Source organism: Octopus bimaculoides, chromosome 3 (assembly GCF_046866305.1).
Source record: "Octopus bimaculoides isolate indiv1 chromosome 3, ASM4686630v1, whole genome shotgun sequence".
Lineage (NCBI taxonomy): Eukaryota > Metazoa > Mollusca > Cephalopoda > Octopoda > Octopodidae > Octopus > Octopus bimaculoides.
Window position 1 is genome coordinate 20,612,296 of NC_142930.1, and position 14,778 is coordinate 20,627,073.

The 14,778-nt window shown below is 40.0% G+C and overlaps 1 protein-coding gene across 1 annotated transcript in view; it reads left to right on the forward strand.

Moving 5' to 3' along the window:
* Positions 1–455: 455 nt before the first annotated feature.
* The window catches only part of LOC106884087 (cytochrome P450 2U1), a 68,195-nt gene continuing 53,872 nt past the window's right edge, over positions 456–14,778 (forward strand). The window contains exon 1 of the mRNA XM_089348666.1: positions 456–931. Within this exon, the coding sequence (XP_089204792.1) occupies positions 592–931 (340 nt within the window). The 5' untranslated portion in view covers positions 456–591. The remainder of the gene's footprint in view (positions 932–14,778) is intronic.

Below are 14,778 nucleotides of genomic sequence, written 5' to 3' on the forward strand. Positions count from 1 at the left end.
GGTGTTATGAATAAGTGTACTTTGACTTATAGGTAGTTTAACTTGTCTTAGTAAAATCCCTGGCCCATGAGTGCATGTTTGTCCTATATGAGTATCACTCTCTCCCTCTCTTTCCCCCCCTCTCTCTCTATATATATTTGTTTATGTATATGTGCAAAGTAGCTTGACGATTTTTTTTTTTTTTCGTGGATAATTTCTTTGTGTATTTGCATGCATGTGTATTTATGTATGTGTATATACATATATATATATATATATATATATATATATATATATAGATAGATAGATAGATAGATAGATAGATAGATAGATAGATAGATATCTTTCTCTCATATGTACACATTTATGCTTGTACATGTGTGCCCGGGAAGAGAGTACTTTCACTTGAAGCAAACTTAAATTAAATTTGAAATTCTAACCCGGAAAACACACACGCTCACACAAACATACACAGAGCTTACACATACACTCGCAACAAATTCATTGACTAAATATTAGACATCAGTCACCGTGTAGTGTGGTGCAGTAGTTGTGTTCTTTTTTTTTTTTTTCATCTTGTTCTGTGTTTTCCTTTCTTTTACATCATTCCTCATGTGGTATCAATCTGTTGAGGATGTCGTTAGCTTTTTTATCTTTATCCTTACCGGAGTTCTCATTTGGATGCTAATGAGACGACCAAAGGGTATTCCTCCAGGGCCGGTTCGCATCCCAATTTTGGGTAGCACAGCGCTGTTTACGGGAACACATCCAGGTGAAGTACTAACAAGTCTCCAGCGACAATATGGTGATATATTCAGTATCTACGTCGGTAATAAACTTCTGATTTTCTTCAACGGTTATGAAGTCTTCAAAGAAGCGTTCGTGAAAAATGCCGCCGTGTTTAGTACCAAGGCGAGTACCCTGATTACAGAAAAACTAGGACAAGGGAAAGGTGAGCTTCTTTCCATTCACATATTTTTTATTATACTTATATTTTTTAATATTTATTTTATTTTTATTCTTTTCATCCTAGTTCTAGGTTGTTGCTTTTGCTGGTTTTGTTGCTGTTAATGTTCTCTCTCGTTGTTACTAATGTTGCTGGTATTTTCCATGTTTCGCTTTATACCAATTTTTATACTTATTGTCATCTTTCTTATTGTTGATATTATTGATGCTACTTAGTCGCTCTTTCTGTTGTTGCTGTTGCAGATGTTGTTGTTTCAGACGTTTTTCTAGCTAATGTTGCAGTCGTCGTTATTTTATTTATTTATTTATTTTTTTTTCATGTTTTTTTCGCTTTACATCAAATCTGTAGCATTACTGAATTTGCCCTTGCTGCATATGTTGTTGTTATTGTTATTGCTGTGGAGGCGCAATGGCCCAGTGGTTAGGGCAGCGGACTCGCGGTATCGATTCCCAGACCGGGCGTTGTGAGTGTTTATTGAGCGAAAACACCTAAAGCTCCACGAGGCTCCGGCAGGGGAAGGTGTCGAACCCTGCTGTACTCTTTCACCACAACTTTCTCTCCCTCTTACTTCCTGTTTCTGTTGTGCCTGTAATTCAAAGGGTCAGCCTTGTCACACTGTGTCACGCTGAATATCCCCGAGAACTACGTTAAGGGTACACGTGTCTGTGGAGTGCTCAGCCACTTGCACGTTAATTTCACGACCAGGCTGTTCCGCTGATCGGATCAACTGGAACCCTCGTCGTCGTAAGCGACGGAGTGCCAACAACAACAGTTTGTTGATAATATTGCTCTTGCTGCTGATGCGAGTGCTTTTATTATTTTTTCTTGTTACTTTGTTGTCACCAGTTCCATATTGTGTTGTTATCGTTGTTACTGTAGCTGTTGTTTTTAATGTCCTATCGTCTTGTCGTTAATTTCGCTCCTTGTACCCACTAAAGAGATCATCATCATCATCCACATCATCATCATCATCATCATCATCATTATTATTATTATTATTATTATTATTATTATTATTATTATTATTATTATTATTATTATTATTAAGGCGGCAAGCTGGCTGAGTCGTTAGCACGCCGGGTGAAATGCTTACCGGCATTTCGTCTGTCGCTACGTTCTGAGTTCAACTTCCGCCGAGGTCGACTTTGTCTTGCATTTTTTCGGGATCGATAAATTTAGTACCAGCTGCGTACTGGCGTCGATTTAATCGACTGGCCCCCCCTCCCCAAAATTCCAGGCTTTATGCTTGTGGTAGAAAGGATTATTATTGTTGTTGTTATTATTATTATTATTATTATTATTATTATTATTAAGTCAGTGAGCTGACAGAATTGTTAGCACGCTGGACGAAATGCTTAGCGGTATTTCGCCTGTTGCTACGTTCTAAGTTCAAATTCCGCCGAGGTCGCCTTTGCCTTACATCCTTTCGAGGTCGATAAATTGAGTACCAGTGAAACACTGTAGTCAATGAAATCGACTTATCCCCTCCCACCAAAATTGCTACCTTTGTGGCAAAATTTGAAGCCATTATTATAAGACGGTGAGCTGGCAGAATCGTTTGCACGCAGGACGAAATGCCTTAGCTGTATTTCCTGTTACAGTTTTGGTTCAAATTCTATCGAGGTGGACTTTGCCTTTCATCGTTTCGAAGTCGATAGATTAAGTACCAGTGAAGCATTGGGTTGGATGTAATCGATTAGTCCACTTTCCCCAAATTTCGGGCCTTGTGCCTTTTGTAGGAAGGATTAGAGAGAAAAAAGTGAGAGAGAAAGAGAGTGAAAAAGACAGTAAGTGGTGACGGCGTTCGTTTTGTGTTTTTAAATGTTTATCACATCGCAAGAGAAGTAGATACATAGATACATATACACATTGTTAAATCAAAGCGGGAGAGAAGAGGGACACAAAGGAAGTGAAAGAGAAAGAGAGAAAGTGAGAGAAAGACAGTAGATACATTAATCCAAAGAATAGTTCATACGTAGATACATAGACACAGCAAATATTGGATGTCAATTTCACTTTTCATTACCACACAAGGATAAAATTAACTCACAAGTGGCTGAGTACTCTACAGATATGCATAACATTAATGTAGTTGTCAGAGAGATTCAGTCTCACATAAAATATGACAAGGCTGTTCCCTTTGAATTACAGCTACAACTCAAGACGCATGTATATGAATGTATTTCTGTGTGTGTGTGTATAGTTTAGGTTAGTTAAAACATGTTTGCAATAATAAGTGTCGCGTGGTGGAAATAAACGCAATTCCCAAACTTTCATTCATTATTTCGTTCTTTTGCATTTCAATTTGTACATTAAGTTTCTTTGAATATGTACGATGTATTTTAAGGTTAAATAGTAGTTTCGTTTACGTTTGTGTAACTGAGATATTTTGGTTGGATTATATAGTCATTGGTGTTACATTACTTTCTATATTCACGGATCCAGCTAGTTATTATTATTATTATTATTATTATTATTATTATTATTATTATTATTATTATTATTATTAAGGCGGCGAGCTAGCAGAATCGTTAGCTCGCCGGGCAAAATACTTAGCAGCATTTCATCCATCCTTTCATTCTGAGTTCAAAATTCTGCCGAGGTCGACTTTGCCTTTCATCCTTTTGGGGCCGATAAATTAAGTGTCAGTGGCACACTGGGGTCAATGCAATCCACTAGTCCCCTCCCACCAAATTTCGGGCCCTGTGCCTATAGTAGAAAGGATTGTTATTGTTGTTGTTGTTATTATTATTATTATTATTATTATTATTATTATTATTATGAGCCGGAGGTGCTGCCGTCTGTTGTATTTATCAAAAGGTAGTCGATAGTGGCAAGACTGGTGCGACAGAATGGATTTACTCTGAATATACTTTTCTAAGTAGGAGGAAAGAAACTGGAAGAGGGAACTTTCCCATGCCTTGGAGATGGCAGAGTTATCCTGGATTTTTGTGTGGGGTTACCCTGGATTACCCTAAGTGGTCTGCCCCCCCCCCCCCGCTATTGAGGATTCTTTTTATTCATTATTTATTTCTCTGCTTTCTATTATATATCCTCTGTTATATCCTTTAATATGGTAGTATCCCCGCTTGATTGATATTAAGCCCACATGTTTTTGTAATTTTTTGTGCTCTAACTCGTTCTTCGATATTGTCCTCCATGTCTTGGGCCCTTGTGGCCAATGAAAGAAATTATTATTATTATTATTATTATTATTATTATTATTATTATTATTATTATTATTATTATTGCTGTTGTTGTTGTTGTTGTTGTTGTTGTTGTTGATGTAGCTTTTGCTATTGTTGTTGTTGCTGCTGCTGTTGTCAAGGAAGTAAGCTGGTAGCATCGTATAGCACATTGCACAAAACGCTTGGTGGCATTTTTTTCCAGCTCTTCACGTTCCGAGTTCAAATGACACTACGGTCAACTATGCCACTCATACTTTCGAGGTCGATAAAATATACTACCAGACAAGTACGGGACACGATGTAATGAACTTGCTTCTTCACCTTAAAATTGCTGGCTTTGTGCCAAAAATATAGAGAATTATTAAAAAAAAAGTTAATGGCGACAGAAGCAGTACTAATACCAAAAGGTAATATTTATCTTCTTAAAAATAGATGTTGCGATAGTTCTCGTGAGAGGACCTTTCATATGGTTTTGTGGTGCATATAAGCATTCATGTTTACAGGTGGAAAGTTGGTAAAATCCTTAGCGCGTCGGACAAATTGCTTAATGGCATTTCTTCTTGCTTTATGTTCTGAATTGAAATACTGTCGACTTAGTCTTTTATTCTTTCGGAGTTGTTGAAATAAGTACAGGTGGGAGTGGCATCAATATACCCTCTCCATACGTAAAATTGCTGGTTTATACTACAATAAGAAGGAATTATCATTATTATTATTATTATTATTATTAATAATAATAATAATAATAAATGCTTAACTTTTGCTTTGTATTTGTACAAGTTGACTCCAAGTCTCACCCAGAGACCTCAAGAGACAACAAGCTAGAAGTTCATGTTGGTGCTATGCCTAGGGTGCCATATATTTGGGCTTACACATAGTATTGTTCTAGGGGATGTTTAAAAAAACATAAAAAAATAAGTTTATTTTAAAATTTGAGATTTCATAGCCAATATTTTGAATTTCTGCCATTTTGGAGTTTCCTGGTATCTGAACTATTTAACTATTTAGGAATCAGCCCCTTTTGCTATCATTCCTAGGGCACCTATGACAACAGGTATTGCTTTAGTCTTCAGGTTTCACATTTTGCCGATTTCTATTTCAAGATCTTTATGCTTGCTCAGGTTTTAGTTGGTCTTGACAGATGCATTCATGTCGATTATGTTTATTATTATTATTATTATTATTATTATTATTATTATTATTATTATTATTATTATTATTATTATTGTTCAGTAGTTTTATTTTTATAACGTGCTTTCACTTCACTACCGAGCGCAGCTCTGTGCGCCTTGGGTATGTGCTGTGGTTTGCTGTGGTGCTCTTTTGTTTACTGTATTATTATTATTATTATTATTATTATTATTATTATTATTATTATTATTATTATTATTATTACTATCATTATTATTATTATTTTTATCATTATTATTATTATTATTGAGTGAGAGAACAGTGCATGCCATCAAAGTGACACTGGGGTAAAATATACGAAGCCCATTATACCCCTCATGACCACCCGTCTGATAAGGGTACACCAGGCACATGCATCACAACCATGGTGATCTCATATCAAGATAAACAGTGCATGACCTCGCAGGTGGGGCCCAGTTAGAATTTTCTTCAGGTCGAGTAGCCCATCCCGCTCAAAATGTCCCTGAATAAGGTTTGTTTAAGGATGTTGAGCAAAACACCCAGGTTTCCAAAGGTGAATTATTCAAACCCCAAAGAATTCCTCTCAACACATGGCTATGATGCTCCCCCACTACTTCTGCTCATGATCAGAGATGCACATATAGTCAGCCACCAAGGGACATGCTCAACTGGTTAAGGTCAAACAACTGACAAGCAAATGTGTGGTATTGAACAAAATATTTGCTGTAGCCCATCTTTTTATATTGGATTTAGTTAACAAACTAGACGAGGCTCTTAGGACAGGCATCGCAACCGACGTGTTAGCAGCGAAGTTGGCCCTCGACCAACACTTTGATGCCAAGCATGAAGGCTGCGTTGTCAGAGCTAAAGCACTTTCGGTAAGCGGGGAGGGGACTAAGGCCGCTCGATGGGCCCGCGTGGTTGAGGCGAAGCGTGGGAACAGAGCGACCATTCGGTCTTTGGTGGACCAGAACGACTGCGAGATTTCGGAACCGAAGCAGATGTGTTCAGCCTTTCAGCAGCACTTTGCTCAATTGTTCGGGACGACGGTAGGACGGACGACGGAACAGACTTCGGTGTGTACCTAGTCGGCCTGCCGCAACTCTCGACCAGCGAGGCCGAGTGCTGCGAAGGACCCATATGTGCCTGGGAAGTACAGGAAGCGATGAAAGGCTGCACGAGAGGTAGATCGCCGGGTTTGGATGGTCTGCCTTACGAGCTTTATACGTCAATGCCAGACTTGTTTGCGGGCGTCTTGGCAAACGTCTACTGCAACTGGCAACAAAACGGGAGAATTCCTGCTTTTGTTTGTCGAGGAGTGGTGGCTTTGCTAAGAAAGGACCCAAACAAGGGGGACATTATAGGGAACTTTAGGACCATCACTCTGCTCAACACAGGGTTGAAGATCTTGGCCAAGGTGCTAGCCAAGAGATTGGCGCCTGTCGTGGGCAAATTGATCGGCAAGGCGCAGACATGCGCTGTGCCGACCAGGTCTATCCACGACAACCTCCATCTCATGCGCTACATCATAGAGAGGGTGGGTAACGAAGCTGGCGCGGGTGGGGTTTTGATCAATTTAGATCAGTCTAAAGCCTTCGATAGGGTCGACCATCGATACCTGGCAGCTGTTCTCAAGGCAGCTGGCTTCGGTCCGGGTGGATAGCTGCTTTATACAGCGGCATCTGCTCGGTCATACGGGTGAACGGCCATCTATCGGAACCGTTCAACATCTCGCGTTCGGTTCGCCAAGGGTGTCCTCTCTCCTCCCTTCTGTATGTATTGACTTTCGAGCCATTACTGCGGAAGTTGAACGCTTTGAGGGGCGTCCCGCGTGATCTGGGATGTGGAAGGAGCGTGTCTGCCTATGCCGACGACGTCACCGTGATGGTGTCGAGCCACAGGCATATTGACCTGATTGGCGAGACACTAAACGAGTATGAAGCGGTGACAGGTGCGAAAATTAACGCGGAAAAGTCAGTGGGCTTGCAACTAGGCACCTGGCGGGGCAAGTCCATGCCGTCCAACAGCGTCGTAGGGTGCTGGACAGACGGACCCGTTAAACTGCTCGGGGTCTGGTTCGGTCCGGACCTCCAGTTGGAGAAAAACTAGGAAGAAGTGACGAACAGGGTGGCCAACCTCACCCAGAAATGGGCTGAGAGGAAGCTCTCTTTGAAAGGTCGAGCGGAGGTGGCGAATGCGTACATCGCATCCGTCATCTATTACCGTTTGACCATCGTCCCTTGTCCCGTCCGCTGGTTAACCAAGATAGTACGCTTGCTCTTCAACTTTTTGTGGAAGGGTCGGGTACCACTGGTCAGGCGCTCCATCTGCTGTCAACAACCGCTGAACGGAGGCCTTGGCATGCCGTGGTTGCTGATGCGCAAACATGCACTCAGGTTACGACATCTCAAGCGTTTCCTGAACGGTGAACAGGTGTGGTCGCCTTACGTCAGACGCGATTTTCCGCAGCTCGTTTCTTTAACAGAGCTGCAATCTTGGATCAAACGTAGACCGATTTAGGGCGCTTGGCACCTCGAGTGCCACCAAGCTCTCACCGCCCTCAGTCACGCGGGCAGTGCGATCGGTAGTAGCTCCACTCTAGCGTTCTATAGAGGGTTAGTGGGAGAAAAGTGCGACGAAGTTATCGGGGAAACTCTAGGCGCCGAGGATAATCAGCTAAGCAGTCTGTTCAGGAGAACCTTCGGGCCGGGGTTCATGGATAATTTCCAAAAGTCCCTCGCCTGGCAGTGCTACCGTGGTGCGCTATCTGTTCGAGATAAACTCTACCGACATGGAAGTGCCGTCAACCGGGCCTGTGCTCAGGACGACGAAACCGTTCTGCACGCACTCGTCCAGTACCCGAGCATTGCTGACCTGTGTGTCTATATCGAACAGCTACTGTCACGTGTAGGACGGATCCGGCTATCAGCTGAATCCATCGTGAGAATTGACCCGCCGACCTCCTTTAACCAGGAGGGCAAGGCAATTTTCCTATGCCTAGTGGCTGTAGCGAAAGAGGTGATATGGTGGACCCGTTTGAAAGGGCTAAAGACAGACACTTTCCTCTTTGGCCAAGGCCTCATCAACTTTTTCAAGTTCCACTTGAAAAGGAAAATGAGAGTAGAGAGGGAAGTGCTGTCTCATAGCAAATTCGTTGAAAGATGGGTGACTGTTGGAAGAATGGCCAGTATAAACGGACCAATTCTGAGAATACACTTGTAAAAAAAAAAAAGAGAAAAAAATGGTAATGTAAAAGGAGAAAGGGCTCTATACCCCTTTCTTATTTTTTCTGACCAGGCTCCCGTGGTTTTATGGGTTTTTCCACGTGTAACCTTTCCTTTTTCGAAGCGCCTCCCCCTTTGGGAGTTCTACTTATTTATTTATCTATTTATTTATCTATTTATTTATTATATCTTTCTCCGTTTTCTTCCTCTGTTTAGACGAACTTTCCTACCTTTTCAGACAAAACCTTTTGTAACCTTCGTCCTGTCTTTGTCCTTAAATGTTTTTAATTGATATTAGCCCTTGTGGCCAATAAAACGAATTAATTATTATTATTATTATTATTATTATTATTATTATTATTATTATTATTATTATTATTATTATTCGACATTTGATACTTTCAAGTCAATTTCTACTACGTCAGCAGCTACACGTCCGTGTTGCGGAGGTGTGTTCTTGAGTGTTCTTGTTTCTTTTTTTTTTGTCATTTTTTTTTCTATTTTTGTTTTTGTGGGAGTACACGCGCACTTTCCGGTATTATATTGCATGAGTTTGTTTTGAAATGTGGTTTGTCCTGAGCTTTTGTTTTCTTAGTGTTTGTATTGTGTGGTGTATGTAATATGAGTTATGTTATGATGGGTATTCGACCTGTTGAACACATACTGAATAGAGTGTGTTTGTGGATTGTTTTATTTGGTTTGCTCTATTGAATTGATATCTTACGAAGAATGTGGGCTACTACTACTACTACTACTACTACTACTACTACTACTACTACTACTATTATTATTATTATTATTATTATTATTATTATTATTATTATTATTGAATACATACCCAGCTTTTGCTTTCCTCAGAATCAGTGTCAGTGGTATCAAGCACAGTACAATGATCAGTGGGGACAACCACTCCCCTTGGAAGATGCCCCTCCTGATTTCTACTGTCCCTAAACTTCTTCCGTATGCTGTCAGGTCCGTCCTCCAATTCTTCATACTTTTTTCCAAGCAATCGCTCAACATTCGATGCAATCCCAAATAGGTTCATACACTCTAGTGCCTAGTAGTGCTATTTTCTGTATGTTACATATACTTGTTAGTCCTGGCGTTTTTGTTATGTATTTGTCTGAATATTTTTTATCGTACCAATGCGCCTACTATGATAGGAATTGTTCCTGTGTTTAGACTCCGCGTATGCTACATTTCCAGTCCTCTGTATTTTGAAAATTTCGCCGCTTCTTTTAGAGAAACGTTGTCATCTGTTGGTATTGATACATCGATTAGAAAGCATATCTTGTTGGTAATCTCTGACAACTATATCCGGCCTATTGGCCTTAATTTCTCTATCTGTGTGCATTGGCATATCCCAAAGTATGGTTGTTTTCTCTTTTCTGTGATCTTTTCTAGCGTGTGCTTATACCATCTTCTTTCTGTTGTTATTCCATACTGTTGGCATATTATTTACTCTTTATCACAGGTTTTGTTGGAGTTCCTGGAGTCGTGTATGCGTATCGGGTTTACTACCTGCAGCCTACAATACCATGCTATTCGTTCTTTTCAGCTATCGAATTCTTTTCTAATTCTGGGATTTGTTGTATTTGGAATCCATTTAGATATTTCTTTGTTTTGTTACTGAGTATGATGCTTTCTCGTTTTCATGCTTTAAGACAAGTCTTCACATCTAGTCATCAGAGTTTTTCAGGTAGGTTTTTAGGCCAATTGTGGCAATCTTCATTGTTAATTCCAGTTGTAAAAGTCCACGGCCACCCTTTTTCTTGGCAGGTAAAGTCTTTCTATATCTGCCTGAGGGTGGTGATTCTATGTATTGTCAACAATTTTCGTATTTTTCTGTCACGACTAGAATGGCTAAAGTATTGATCGCTTCAGTTCTGTCTTGTTTATTATTATTGTTGTTGTTGTTGTTGTTGTTGTTGTTGTCGTCGTCGTCGTCGTCGTCGTCATAATCATAATCATCATCATCATCATCATCATCATCATCATCATCATCATCATCATCATCACCACCATTATTATTATTATCATTATTATTATTATTTTATGTTTGACTTTTGCTTTGAATTTGTACAAGTTGGATCCAAGTCTCACCCAGAGACCTCAAGAAACAACAAGTTAGAAGTTCATGTAGGTGTTATGCCTAGGGTACCATATATTTGAATTTGTACATAGTGTTGTTCTAGAGAATGTTTAAGGAACCATAAGAAAATTGTGTTTGTTATAAAATTTGAGATCACATAGACAGTATTTTACGTAGGATATGGGCAGTTCCCATGAGCACTATCTTTTGAACTTCAGCCATTTTGGGGTTTCCTGGTATCTGAGCTAGGTAGTAATCAGCCCGTTTCGCTGTCATTCCCAGGGCACCTATGACAATAGGTATTGTTTTAGTCTTCAGGTTCCACATTTTGCTAATTTCTATTTCAAGATCTTTATATTTGCTCAGTTTTTGGTAGGCCTTGACAGATACGTTTATATCGATTGGGACAGTCATATCAATGAGGAGGCATGATTTTTGTCTGAAGTCTTTCAGTATGATGTCTGGCCTATTTGCGTCTATCTTTCTGTCAGTTTGAATGGTGAAGTTCCAGAGGAGTGAGATGTGATCATTTTCAAGTACTGGGGGTGGTTTGTGTTCCCACCAGTTTTTATCACGGGGTAAGTTCAGGTTTTTGCAAATTACCCAGTGAATATACTGTGCAGCTCTATCATGCCTGTTAAGATACTCTGTAGGCGCAAGAAAACTGCACATGGAGACCACATGATTAATAGTCTCATTTTGTTGTTGACATACACGATATATTGGGGAGCTGCCGTTCTTTAATATGTTGGCCTGGTAGTTTCTTGTAGGTAGGCATTGATCTTGGGCTGCTATGAAAAACCCTTCTGATTTTAAGCCAGAAACCATTAGCCATTGATGGGTAAGGGCTTTGTCAACATCGGCATTATTCGCTCTCTTTGAGTATTTGCCATTGAGAGGTTTTTCTTCTTCTTCTTCTTCTTCTTCTTCTTCTTATTATTATTATTATTATTATTATTATTATTATTATTATTATTATTATTATTATTATTATTATTATTATTATTATTATTATCATTATTATTATTATTTTATGTTTGATTTTTGTTTTGCATTTGTACAAGTTGGATCTAAGTCTCACCCAGAGACCTCAAGAGACAACAATTTAGAAGTTCATGTAGGTGTTATGCCTAGGGTACCATATATTTGGATTTGTACATAGTGTTGTTCTAGAGAATGTTTAAGAAACCATAAGAAAATTATGTGTTTGTTTTAAAATTTGAGATCACGGAGACAGTATTTTACGTAGGATATGAGCAGTTCCCATGAGCACTATCTTTTGGATTTCTGCCATTTTGGGGTTTCCTGATATTTGAGCTAGGTAGGAATCAACCCCTTTTGCTATCATTCCTAGGGCACCTATGAAAACAGGTATTGTTTTAGTCTTCAGGTTCCACATTTTACTAATTTCTATTTCAAGATCTTTATACTCGCTCAGTTTTTGGTAGGTCTTGACAGATACGTTTATATCGATCGGAACAGTCATATCAATGAGAAGGTATGATTTTGTCTGAAGTCTTTCAATATGATGTCTGGCCTATTTGCATCTATCTTTCTGTCATTTTGAATGGTGAAGTTCCAGAGGAGTGAGATGTGATCATTTTCAAGCACTGGCGGTGGTTTGTGTTCCCACTAGTCTTTATCATGGGGTAAGTTCAGGTTTTTGCAAATTACCCAGTGAATATATTGTGCAGCTCTATCATGCCTGTTAAGATACTCTGTAGGCGCAAGAAAACTGCACATGGAGACCACATGATTAATGGTCTCATTGTGTTGTTGACATACACGACATACTGGGGAGCTGCCGTTCTTTAATATGTTCGCCTAGTAGTTTCTCGTAGGTAGGCATTGATCTTGGGCTGCTATGAAAATCCCTTCTGATCTTAAGCCAGAAGCCATTAGCCATTGATGGGTAAGGGCTTTTCAACATCGGCATTATTCGCTCTCTTTGAGTATTTGCCATTCAAAGGTTTCTTCTTCTTCTTCTTCTTCTTCTTCTTCTTCTTCTTCTTCTTCTTCTTCTTCTTCTTCTTCTTCTTCTTCTTCTTCTTCTTCTTCTTCTTCTTCTTCTTCAGCTCGTTTCTTTAACAGAGCTGCAATCCTGGATCAAACGTAGACCGAGAAAGGGCGCTTGGCACCTCGAGTGCCGCCAAGCTCTCACCGCCCTCAGTCACGCGGGCAGTGCGATCGGTAGTAGCTCCACTCTAGCGTTCTATAGAGGGTTAGTGCGAGAAAGTGCGACGAAGTTCTCGGGGAAACTCTAGGCGCCGAGGATAATCAGCTAAGCAGTCTGTTCAGAACTTTCGGGCCGGGGCCCATGGATAATTTCCAAAGGTCCCTCGCCTGGCAGTGCTACCGAGGTGCGCTACCTGTTCGAGATAAACTCTACCAACATGGAAGTGCCGTCAACCGGGCCTGCCCGAGGTGCGCTCAGGACGACGAAACCGTTCTGCATGCACTCGTCCAGTGCCCGAGCATTGCTGACCTGTGAGTCTATATCGAACAGCTACTGTCACGTGTAGGACGGATCCGGCTATCAGCTGAATCCATCGTGAGAATTGACCCGCCGACCTCCTTTAACCAGGAGGGCAAGGCAATTTTCCTATGCCTAGTGGCTGTAGCGAAAGAGGTGATATGGTGGACCCGTTTGAAAGGGCTAAAGACAGACACTTTCCTCTTTGGCCAAGGCCTCATCAACTTTTTCAAGTTCCACTTGAAAAGGAAAATGAGAGTAGAGAGGGAAGTGCTGTCTCATAGCAAATTCGTTGAAAGATGGGTGACTGTTGGAAGAATGGCCAGTATAAACGGACCAATTCTGAGAATACACTTGTAAAGAAAAAAAAAATTAGAAAAAAAGGTAATGTAAAAGGAGAAAGGGCTCTATACCCCTTTCTTATTTTTTCTGACCAGGCTCCCGTGGTTTTATGGGTTTTTCCACGTGTAACCTTTCCTTTTTCGAAGCGCCTCCCCCTTTGGGAGTTCTACTTATTTATTTATCTATTTATTTATCTATTTATTTATTATATCTTTCTCCGTTTTCTTCCATTGTTTAGACGAACTTTCCTACCTTTTCGGACAAAACCTTTTGTAACCTTTGTCCTGTCTTTGTCCTCATATGTTTTTTAATTGATATTAGCCCTTGTGGCCAATAAAACGAACGAATTATTATTCTTATTATTCAATAGTCTTATTTCTATCGTGATATCTCTGCACCAGCGAGCGCAGCTCTGTGTGCCATGGGTGTGTTCTGTGGTTTGTTGTGGTGCTCTTATTTTCACACTACTGAAAGTGCTTAGGTAGGATGTGCGCGGTCCCTCACAGCATTATTTTCTGTATGCTATATACATTCATAAGTCCTTGTGTTTGAGTTATGTATTTGTCCGACGCACATCAGATTAAACTGTTGGAAAAGAAAAGTTCTTAACATCGGGCTACAGTATGGTTAAATCCTAACTTTCTCCATAACTCCCAGTTGATTATTCTCCATAGATTGTTATGTCTTGCATTCTTTCTGTGCCAGCAGAAAGAACCTACATTGGGCATCTACCTGGTTTTTGTCTATCTCGGCTTTTATCCAATTAGTCCTCAATCGGCTATGCTATTATTATATTTTTCTTTAGTTTCTTCTTCGGTGTTAACTCTTGATTGGCTTTCTTATTGCTTAGTCTTTTTTTTTTTTTTCAATTCTCTTGTCATCCATTCCACTTCCAATTCTGTCATCCACTTTTTTCTCCTAATGGCATTAGCTTGGTCTACTAGTTTCTCCTTCGCCACTTTAAACAAACCCTTCGCTACTCAAAATCTTAACATCTGTTTTCTATAACCGCTTCTTTTAGGCTCACTTTCTAAGTAGCTCTGCATCTTTATCCTATTTTCTTCACTGGTCGACTTCCTTCTCCTTACCCTCTTATATCTTGAAGCTGTCCTAGGATAACAGCTGTGGTCAATCTGCATCTGTACTGAGTTATTTATTATTATTAGCCCCCCCCCCCACAAAAGAACGGGGTCGACTTTGCCTTTCATCTTTTCGGGGCTTATAAAATAAGTACCAGTTGAATATTGGGGTCGATGTAATCGACTCGCCCCTCCCCCAACATTGCTGCTGTTGTGGCAAAATTTGAAACTTATTATTATTATTATTATTATTATTATTATTATTATTATTATTATTATTAT